Source organism: Cariama cristata, unplaced genomic scaffold (genome assembly GCF_000690535.1).
Source record: "Cariama cristata isolate BGI_N322 unplaced genomic scaffold, ASM69053v1 scaffold21510, whole genome shotgun sequence".
Taxonomy (NCBI): Eukaryota; Metazoa; Chordata; class Aves; order Cariamiformes; family Cariamidae; genus Cariama; species Cariama cristata.
The window spans coordinates 24,947-35,647 of record NW_009593291.1 but is presented as its reverse complement, the minus strand read 5'-3'; the positions used below and the strand labels follow the sequence as shown (position 1 = coordinate 35,647).

The 10,701-nt window shown below is 41.0% G+C and overlaps 1 protein-coding gene across 3 annotated transcripts in view; it reads left to right on the top strand.

The window, feature by feature from the left end:
* Window positions 1-4,801, top strand: part of ALDH1A2 (aldehyde dehydrogenase 1 family, member A2) — a 55,992-nt gene extending 51,191 nt beyond the window's left edge. For 2 of the 3 annotated variants that reach the window (XM_009709899.1, XM_009709906.1), the window contains one exon: window positions 2,945-3,361. In XM_009709899.1, coding sequence (XP_009708201.1) covers window positions 2,945-3,017 — 73 coding nt within the window. In that variant the 3' untranslated portion in view covers window positions 3,018-3,361. Of the gene's footprint in view, window positions 1-2,944 lie in introns of all 3 variants that reach the window. The other variant, XM_009709891.1, reaches the window with a different exon arrangement.
* Window positions 4,802-10,701: the final 5,900 nt, after the last annotated feature.

Sequence of the window (10,701 nt, the reverse complement as noted above, 5' to 3'; positions counted from 1 at the left end):
TCCTGCTGTACCCATTTTACACTCCCACAAAATGTAGCAGAATATGTGCATACCAGTAGAGAACCAGAACTCATGTACACAATACAACTATTTCTGTTTACATTATGGCTACTTACCATATTCTTGTATTCTTAAAGGAGCCTAAAAGAGGGATTTTTTATTTTTTTTTTTACATTTACACTTCTTTAAAGCTTCTTATCGCTACCTGAGTGGTGTAAAATTTAACTCCTGTAATTAAAAATCAGGTGACTCATCCCAGATAACCACATGTGGCCGTTTTATATTAGATACAGTTCCCCCAAAATTCTGGTCTCTGTCCAAACGACTTCAAGGGAAGGAGGTGCCATTCTACTTCAGAACTATCTTTTAATGTCATAGGGATTATTATTGTGTGGATAGCTCTGAGATACAGCAGTGCATAGTTACATTCCCAAAAAGAACTGCAAACAGGAAAACAGCTTGGAGTTATAATTCTTGTCCTTATCATTTTTCTCTTGGACTGAGGGAGGGAAGAGAGTATGTAATATTTCTTTTTGAAGAGCAATTTGTTCCCCTTCCCTCACACATGCACAACCAAGGGATAGCGTCATGTAAACTTGACCTGTGGGCTCCTTCCTTTTCACAGACACAAGCCTTGTTCTTGCCCTGATACTGAACTGCAATCCAAGAAGACCCAAAGTAGCCGTAGAACAGGATGTTATTGCTCCTGACTTCCCTGTATGAGGCTGTGGGGATATGTGAGCCCTTTAATTTAACACACACTGACTCTTGTGCTCTGAATGTCTGGAATAACCCATCTTCCTGTTCAGCAAGAGCAACTTTTTAACTTCAGAAAAATACTTGCCTTAGAATTCATCACAGTTGTCCACTTCCAAACTTTCAGCCCGAAAACAAATGCGTAAGGCCCTGAAGCCTTGAGCTGAAGAAATAGACAATAAATATATCTAATTTTGTTTGCCAGACTAAGGTAAGAAACCAACTGGCAGATGGAACATACATAAAGGCGCCCGATACTCTGTTGGCTAGGTTATCTATTGACTTGCAAAAATGTGTCCAACAGGTGTCTGGAGCCAAGCCACAGCCCTACTGAATCAAACAGGGACTTTCACGCAGAGATCCCTACTAGCATTAGTTATTGGGCTGCATGCGGCTCCCAGTGACAGCTTCCACTGAGCCATAAGGGAATGGTTCTGTGGCTCAGCTGAGTCTGATAAATAGCTGAAGTGTTTGGTCATTCTTTGGAGCCAAATCTACCACTTTCTACTGAAAGCCAGGGGTGGGGTGGTCCAAATCAATGTGAATCTTTCGCATGTCAAAAAAAGCTTTACTAATATATTTCCTTGCATGTATTTAGATTCTGGTAAAACTTAAAATGCCTACTGAATCATCAGTCCGAGTTAAATATCAACCACTATATCACTAGTAAGACTTACCAAGCCAACAGGCACATCTGAAAGTTTTCAAAACTGCAGGTGGAGTGAAATGGGCTGGTAAATACTGGTATTTCTGCCTAGTTGAATTAAGTTTCTAAGGAATGTTACAGGAGTTCCTCCCCCAATGCTACATTTTGTGTAAAATGTACAGTGCAGAGATAAATATGAATTAGGCTATGCAACACCAGGGGCATACAGAGGAGTTTAATTGCTTAGAACAGTGGCCTCTCACTCCATTCTGAAAGCAGCACTTAGTAGAAGGAGGTTCTGAGGAATTCCCCTGAAATATTCTTCATGGTGCAGTTGGCATGAAATTCTGCACAGGGGGATCCAGAGGGAAGGCAGTGTCAAACAGTAAACATGCCAACATGATATGCATGTCAGCCTGTTTTAGATTTTAACATAAGGGAACAGTATTGTGTATGTTTTAGGGATGAGGATAAGAATTTAACCACGAAACAAATGTCTGTAAGAGCTTGTGCTAAAGTATGAGTTCATGTAGAAGAGATACTCTGTTTCCAGACTTGAACTGTACCTGTTTTGAGGTGAGGACATTTTTTGCTTTACATGCACAGCATCTGGAAGACGTATTAGAACTTAACTAATGGCTTGACTAGAGCACACTTCTCCGTTACTCAAAATATGCACAGCAAAATGCAAATACCTATACTTCAGACAAGACAGGCATAACTCCCAGGAAACCCTGCAATAGCCACTCTGAACCTCAGCAGAATTGCCTAAGAGATGAGCCAGCCTGGAGCTGACCACAACAAAATCTACGTAGCATTCAGAAACGCCCATTTCTTAAGCATAATTTGTCCAAAGCAGAACATGTACCCCTGAGAGCCATGTGTCAGATGACTGGGACCTATTAAGTGGCTAGCTTCTAGCAGTACAGAGGATCTTATGCAAGATGCTGCGCCAGGACAAAATGAGGTCTTCTGCATAAATCTAGTGGAAATCTGAGCAAGCTGAACACTTTTTCACGGTTCGTGCAAATGCTGATTTCGGCCACTGGGTATTTTGTCAGGGAAAAAAAGATCAGTGGGTTAGGAGTCAAGTTCATCTTTAACTAGGGTTGCAAGTAGTTCATTTTCCACAGTACTCAGTTTGGACCTTCTCGAGTGCAAATATAAACAGTAATTTCACTGGGCAGAGGTGTAGGTCTTGGTGTTTCGACATTTACAAGGTCTGGAAAGGACAGAGGACATCAGTTCACTCCCAACAATTCTCTCAATGGATGGTGAGTATTTCTGGGTTTAATGTCATTCTGTATGTCCTCATCAAATGCTGGAGCCATCCATTGTTCTTTTGACCTAAACTAAAACTTCATCTTCAGTTTTTCTGAAAGATGGTATGAAAGGAAAACCTGTACAAAGTCACAGTACAACAGAAACCTATGCTGAGAATTTTAGGTTATATCTCAACTTTATCAAGGAATCACTTTGCAGGTTTTTGCCTGATAAAGAATTAATGTCTGGTGTAAGCTGATGCTGCAATTTGTTTTTTAGGGGTGAATGTGGATTGAGAGAATATTCTGAAGTTAAAACTGTGACAATAAAGATCCCTCAGAAGAACTCCTAAAACAATAAAGGACCACGTTGTGCAGAAGAGCACGTAATGCCACCCTCTCTATTCCTTATGGAGACCAGCACTCAGGAATAAAAAGTGTTACACAATATATATTTAAGAAAATAAATTGCAACATATATACTGGGCACATAACTCTGTACATAATGCAAACCAACTCTGCATGTTTCATAAAACCCTCCTAAGAATCGTTACATCTTTATAAAACAAATTGTAACGAGATAAAATTGCTATTGGGCATCATTTAGTAACGGTTCTAGATATAAAACTGTTAAATGCAAATGCATGCACACACACACCTTTATCTCTTCTTTAAATAAACAAAGTAAGTCCTACTGCTTTCAGGTTGCCTTCTCAAACAGACCTGCCTTGTACTGACATTCTAGTTCCAATCAGGGCTTTACAAGCCAGATTTTACCCAAAATGCTAGCAATGAACAACATAAGTATCATTGATGTTCTTAAAAAATAAAACACTCTGAACAGTAACAAGTCAAAAACTTGTATATTGGGAATGTTCCAGTTAGCATGCTCACATAAAGAGGTCAAACTGGGGAGGGAATCAAATCATTTTATGGACAACAAAATCCAAATACTTATCAGTGAGATTTGGCTTTCATGACCCACAGTGATTTGGTTTTCAAAGCTTATTTTCATAATTACTTTATGTCTTGCTATAAGCAAAAATCCTCCCTCACTTACAGGAACTTGAAAGGTTTTACCTGCCTGCCAAAAAAGCATGGCCAGATGGGGTGGGAGGGTGTGAAGGAGAACAGGAACAGATTCCCAGGCTTCACAGAATATTTCAGCTTTCACTGCTTGTCTAGTTTTTTTGTTATTGTTGCTGTTGTTGTTTTCACTTTTTCTCTTTTTTTAAACAAGTGTATGCACACGCAGACTCCATTTATTTGTCTGCTATTAAACTGCCTGTGATTACACTAGGAATTCTTAAGTATTCATTACAGCTGGAAGAACTCAGCAAAAGCTCACCTGACAAAAAGTAAGCTTCACTTTATTTTCTTACTACATCATGGCTTGCCATCCTCATCATGCCTGTGAGCCTCAGGTGAGCTTACTGCCTGGTACTGACTTTTCAATTATGTCTGTTCTTTTTTTGGCCCAGGACAAAAATATAAGCAAGTTCTTTCAGAAGTGTTTAAAACTTGTCACATTATTACCTGCTGCCTCCAGAATCTCTTCTAACTTGTAACTAACAGACTAAACACCATCTCTTTCTTCTTTCCAGCTGCAGAGCTCATTGATTCCCCAGACTTTTTTAAAGAGGTTTCATTTTATGTTTTAACTTAGAATTAGGAAAATTTATTTTAAAGTTACAGTAAATCACCTACACTGTGTAGCTACATTATCTCTGGTGTAAGGACAGGATTATGGCCTCAGGTGTAACAGTTTTCCTAGCTGCAGAGTCTATACTATGAACTGTTGAAAACTCCAGACCTGATCAGCAAATCATTTCTGCCCGTTCTTAACTTCCTTCACTCTCTGAGAAATTCCTCTTAGATTTGAAGTTGTATGTGTCCTTAAACATACTGCTGGATCAGGACAAGAGTATCCAGCACTTTGTAGTGCGGTGGCCCTCAATATTTTGTATTTCTAACTCATGTCAAACTGTGTATGTGTTTTTAAAGCAGTATGTATACATGATGTTATTCAGAAATGACAGTACATTCACAGACATGGAGATGAATCAAAATATTCCTGAGTTGTTAAATGCAAATGCCATATACTTCTACTGTAGTGTATGTCAGAGTGAAGAAAAACAAGAAACAGCAAATAAGAGATTAGTTATCTTTTAAACTGCAATATAAAACTTGAAAAAGGAGATTTTACTCCTTTTCTCCTATTTACTTAAAAAAAGAAATTTCCTGTGCTAACAGCATTTACACCATGTACTCTTTTGTATTCCTTTTGTGTATTTTGTATGTCTGTGCTTTATTCCCAGTACATTCAGGTAAATAATGTAGAGGTGCCATTTTTTTCAACTCTGTCACTGCAGCTCCATTTGATGTACATGGATTTGTGAAATCCTTCTTTAAATGTACCATCTGCATGGATCCAACAACATTTTTCCAGTCCCTGCAGCTTTTTGTTACAGTTTTTAATCATGTATATAGTTATATGTTATTAAAAAGTAAAAGGATATTTTCTATGAAGTTTTTTCCATTAAAAAGGTTTAGAGAAAGACTTTAGACTGTAAGACTCCTTTATTGTTGACAGAGCTATAAAAATATTTAAAAAAATATTTTCTTAGCAAAAGATCTGCTCTCACAGTAGCTTTATTTTCATTTGCAAAAGTGAATGAAGTAAAAGGCCAATTACATTTTCTGGAATATTATTGCAGCTGTATGAAAAACACTTGTGAATTGCAGATCTAGGTCATAGCCAAAGTTCATCCTCACCCTCATGGTCATAAAGTTTAGCTATTGAGGAAGGTCTGAAATCATCAGAAACAGTGGGGCACCCTTGCAAACTGCTGCATCACAGCTTGAGTTTTGGATAATGCTTAAAAAAATCATGATGCCTTTTCTTTCTCTACTAGATGAGTCACAGAGATGATTAAATTAACACTCAGATCTTTTATGGAGTGATATTCTACTTGTCTTTAATTTCGAAATGCTAAAACAGGGGAAAAGGACAGACTGAATGTTATTTGACAGCCAGTAAAATTCACATAGCCAGGTACTATACAACCCTCCCTCAAGCAATCCCTTTATTCCAGGGTTACGTTCATTGCCAGGAACAGCATTCCTCTTTTGAAATGGTGCCTATTTAGATAAAGTGACTACTCAGTTAGTAAGGCCAAGCTACTCTGCTGTATGGCAAGCAATGGTTATATCTCAGTGTTACAGAACAATACTGTTGGTTTAATCAACACTCTACAGGCAATCCCAATAGATAAAGTAACTTGACTAAAACAGGTGGGATAAAAGAGAATAAAACTTAATAATAGGCATGAAATTGCATTCTCAAAAAGGAGTACTGTTCCTGAAAGTCTAGGATATCAGGAATACATTAAGCAGAGTTTCATTTCTGTTTAACTAGTGGCATGGTTAACACTCTGTCTTGGGACTGTGAGTGCTAATTAGCATTTTCCATATTCCCTTTCTCTCTGACCTGCTTGCAACCTGTCTCAGCACTCCAAGCAGTCACATAGGCACAAGCAATGGAGTGCTTTTCTGAAAGCAAAATGAAGGAAGGAAGGTTGTTCTGGAACCCATTGAAAACAAGGGGTATTGTCATCTAATAAAATGAGCGAAGTTCAGTCCATAGTAAATAAGCACTCCGTGGAGCCCCAGCCAGTGAAAGTAAATGTATTAATAAATGTGTATATAGGTGTAGTAAAAGGAGAGTTTGGAAGTAACTGTGCATTTCTTCTGGGAAAAGGATGTGAAGAAAGGCAAAAAGAATTTCAGTTCTGTGGCCTTGAGACAAAGCGATGGATACTGACACTACTGGAATCGTGTTTACACATTTGTTGGTGCTCTTGTCACAGAGAACGCTTTCTCTTCCTCCCCACAGAGGCCAGGATGAAAAAGCTTGCCTTGCATATGCAGAGGCACTCTGTTACAGTGCCCTCTTATTTCTCAGTTCTGTCCTGGAACAAAGAGAACCCATAATAACACTGAATTCAGGGTACCAATTTAGCTAGAGAGGAAGTCAAAGACAAGCAATACACTGTACTGTCTACTTACGACTATCCACATGGTCACATCTAGAGCTCTGGAGAGCTACATTTACAACCACCTTACATTTGCATTCATACATCTCCATTTACTGCATGCTAAGTCCATCAACGCAGGAAGTTATTTTTCTCATAACAACTTCGTACCACAATGACTGATATTCACAGTGCTGTATCTACCAGGAAGCAGGAAAAGCCTCTGTGGTCATTATGCCATCAGCATTCCCAACCCATTCAAACAGACTTCTCTCAGCACATTAGACTACAGTTGCATAAAACGTATCTTTCCTCCTCGTCCTTGTTAAACACATAGTTGATCAATCCTTCCTGTATCTTCACTGTATCTTCTGTGTCCACTGACAGCGCACAGGTATTAGAGAACTATGTGTGGCTCTGCCAGAAAGCTCAGAACTTCTGACACAAAGTGGGGGACTTTAGCATGAAGTTGGGCCATTTATAAGGATAGATTAGGCTGACGTGAGAGTAGTGGCATAATTTCATGTGACTAAAGTGTGGCTAGAATACGCTACTACTAGGGCTTGGGGTCCTACTTTCCTCTTCCACACAGCACAATGTGGAGTGCTGGGATGCTGGTTTCAATAAGCACTTGCCTGATTTTTCTCAGAGGACCAGAATTGACATGCTGGAATTCAAGGTTAACACAAGCAACAGATTATAACAGCTGGCTGCAGTGCAAGTTCAGTCATTTTAGTGGTGAAGAGCAGGTTAAGCTGTCTGTGTAGCCACAGCTGCTACACTGGCGCTACTCAGCGCCAACTGCTTCATTATCTAAGACTGAGGCCTAGAGGCTGTGCAGACACATACGACTGAGAATCTGTCCCAAAGACAGTGAGTACAGGTACAAGGGTGACTTGCCTCTTGGTACAACTGGGATAAGGCACCAGAGCTGTTGCATAATGTCTCTAATCCCCTTATCTTAGTGTTAGAGGGGGAGAAAAAGCACATCTCCAACCATAATGATTCTATGATCTACATGCCCCTGGTTTGTAAGGAGTTTGTAGCGAGGTGGGGATCGGTCTCTTCTCCCTGGTAACTAGCAACGGGACAAGAGGGAACAGCCTCAAGTTGCGCCAGGGGAGGTTCAGGTTGGATATTAGGAAGAACTTCACTGTAAGAGTTGTTAGGCATTGGAACAAGGTTGGACTTGATGATCTTTGAGGTCTCTTCCAACCATAACAATTCTATGATTCTAAAACAGTTTAGCCAGCTGAGTTTAAATCCTGAACCCTCACTAAAAGCCAGCCTCATCCTCCTAGCACAGGTGCCTAGAGCCCAGTCGCACCATAAAGACCACAACTATTTTTTCTGCTATCAACAAACTTAAATCCACTCAAGCCACTACTGAAAAGAGGGACTGCACGCACGATCCACTGCTTCCCTATGGTGAGCATTTGCACTGTTCCTTTTCATGGGTTTACAGGATGAGTTTCATCAAACAGCAGAGGCTGTCCTGTACACAGCACATACATTTTTGGCTGTGCCTGCAGTGCCAGGAAGCACTCCAGGGAACATTATTTCACCCAATTTCAGGTGACATCTATAAACACACTATAAACACATGCCATCAGCTGTAATGCCCTTACGTCTGCAATGCCCAGGAAGGCTGGGACATCTGCCAGGACAATTTTCCTTAAGGCTAGATGAAGTCTGCATTATTGATATGTTTCCTAGTGCATTACTGTAACCACTCCTTGTATTGTCATTTAATCCTAGTATCAAACATCAAATCCTGCAATTCCAGGCTGGTTTTGAGGTGCTTTTATCTGCCTGGAGCCTCTTGACGAGACCTGCTAAATAAATCTGGATTGTGCAACCACAACAGCAACAGACTGTAAGAAAAGTTCCAGCTGCAGAGGTTGCCAAGGAGGCTGTGCACACAGCAGGCTGAAGTAACCCAAAAGGGTGCTTGTGAAATGTTTGTGCTGCTGGCAGGCAGCATACTGCCAGGACAGATCACACATCATGCATTTGCACATCAAATGAAGCTGCACTGGTATGAGAGCATGGGAAAGGCCTGTCTTGAACGGCATGTGTCCTACTTCCTAAACATGTATATTTTACACTTTACACTTGGTTATTGGCCAGATTGAAAGTACCGCAAGTTCCCCAAAGCTTGTCGTTTTGCCTTTGAAGTAGAACTGTTTGGATAATGTTTCCTTTGGCAATTTATCTATGTAACAAAGCAGGAACTTAGCTGCACTGGCCTCTCAACAATCCACCACTAGCTTTTGTTGAAGTATTCATGCGTTTGTGTATAAGCACTCACACAGAATTTGATCATTTTTCATGACCTTGCTTAGCCCCTCTCCTTCTCCCTTATGGTTCCTCATGATGAGGTTGGTGTAACTTGCGCTAATATTAACTCGCTTTATTTTGGGGGTTTTCCCTGCTCTTTGTACACCTGGCTGAGTTCCCATTGCCTACAGCAACTTAATTAGCAAGACATTTGTGTGCAGCTCACTCTTGCTGCCAAACAAAAAGAAAATGCATTTCCACTGCTTCCCCTGGCAAAAGGGCTCTAGCTCATGGTCCACTGGTTTTCTCAGACTCTCCTGGGACCACAAGATGGGACATAGAGCAGGATCTCTTGAGAAGTTTCTGCTGTCTCCTGCTTTCTATTGGTCCAAAATCTCTCACTCACTGTTTGGCACTTGACACCCAATCTCAAAGCACAGTCAGTGCCTGGCAAGAGAAGCCTGCTTTTAGTTTTTAATTTTGAACTTCATAAATGCTCAGGTTTCTGGGAGGATGCTGAATGGAAAGGTACTCCTCGCTCCCACCAAGAAACTGCAGATTAAGGACAATGGCTAAAGCATCCCCCTTGCGTCTGATGGTCCGACCACTAATCCGAACTCCCAGCTCTTTCATTCACCATGAGTGTGGGTCTCACTGAGAGCTGGCTGGTGAGATGTCCTACCCCCAGGCTGTACAGCTACGGGGACTAAGCAGGCAGCCTTTATTCAAAGCAAGCATTCCAAAAAGTCCAGAAAAGTTACCAAATACTCTTCAGCCTTATTCTTCCAGCATCTTGTGCATATTCTCTTTTAAATATAACCTGGTTGTGAAATTAAGGAGAAAACCAAAATGTCTCCAAAGAAATGGGCATTTGTAGAGCTACCAATCTGTGGTTCCTGAGTAGCCTGGAGCTCCTGAGCAGTACAAGGAAAGCTCCCACACAATGATGTTGCATTGCACCAGGATTGCCTTATCACAGGGGCTGCCACGTCTAATAGAGGGGAGGAGGCAAATGAAGTGAGGCCACTGAGATCACTATGCCTCTTCTGTCCTGGCATGAAACTAAACTGGAGCAATGGACTCTTCAGAGAATCTGTCACATGTTTCTCCACACCTTATTGCACCTTACTGCACACCTTAAGCCACAGGAAGCCATTGCTAGAGAGCTCCTGGGGACTGGTAAGTTGGCCAGGACTCTGATCACATCAATATCTACAGAACCACCTACTCCCATAACTGAAACTGCAGCAAACCCCAGAGCAATTCCTGCTCTGCCTTTGCTGCAGCCCTGCCCCTCCAGCAGTCTTGCCCTGGCAGCATTTGCCTCGCAAGGACAGATACAATTTGCCAGACATTTATGGGAAAAAATGCCCAGAAAATGCCACTGGTACAACAGAGTTTTACAGGAGTTTCCTTAGGGAATGCAGAACATTTGACCCTCTCCACAATTCCCATTAGATTCCCCTTCGTCAACCTCTCTGATGCCACCATTTCAGATTGCCCTAGTGGGAAAATGACAGCAGACTCCAGCTGCCCAGTGCCTTTCAAAAAGACCCAGAAAGATGTTCTCGTCTCCTGCATCTGTAGCGACTTTATAGCCAAGGCTCTGGGACAAATGTTTTAAGTTAATTTCATATTCCATTGTAACAGATATAAAAAATACGATGACAAAATCACCACAGATACTGTTTCTCAGTGTTTCAAATCACCTCACAGCTTTTTC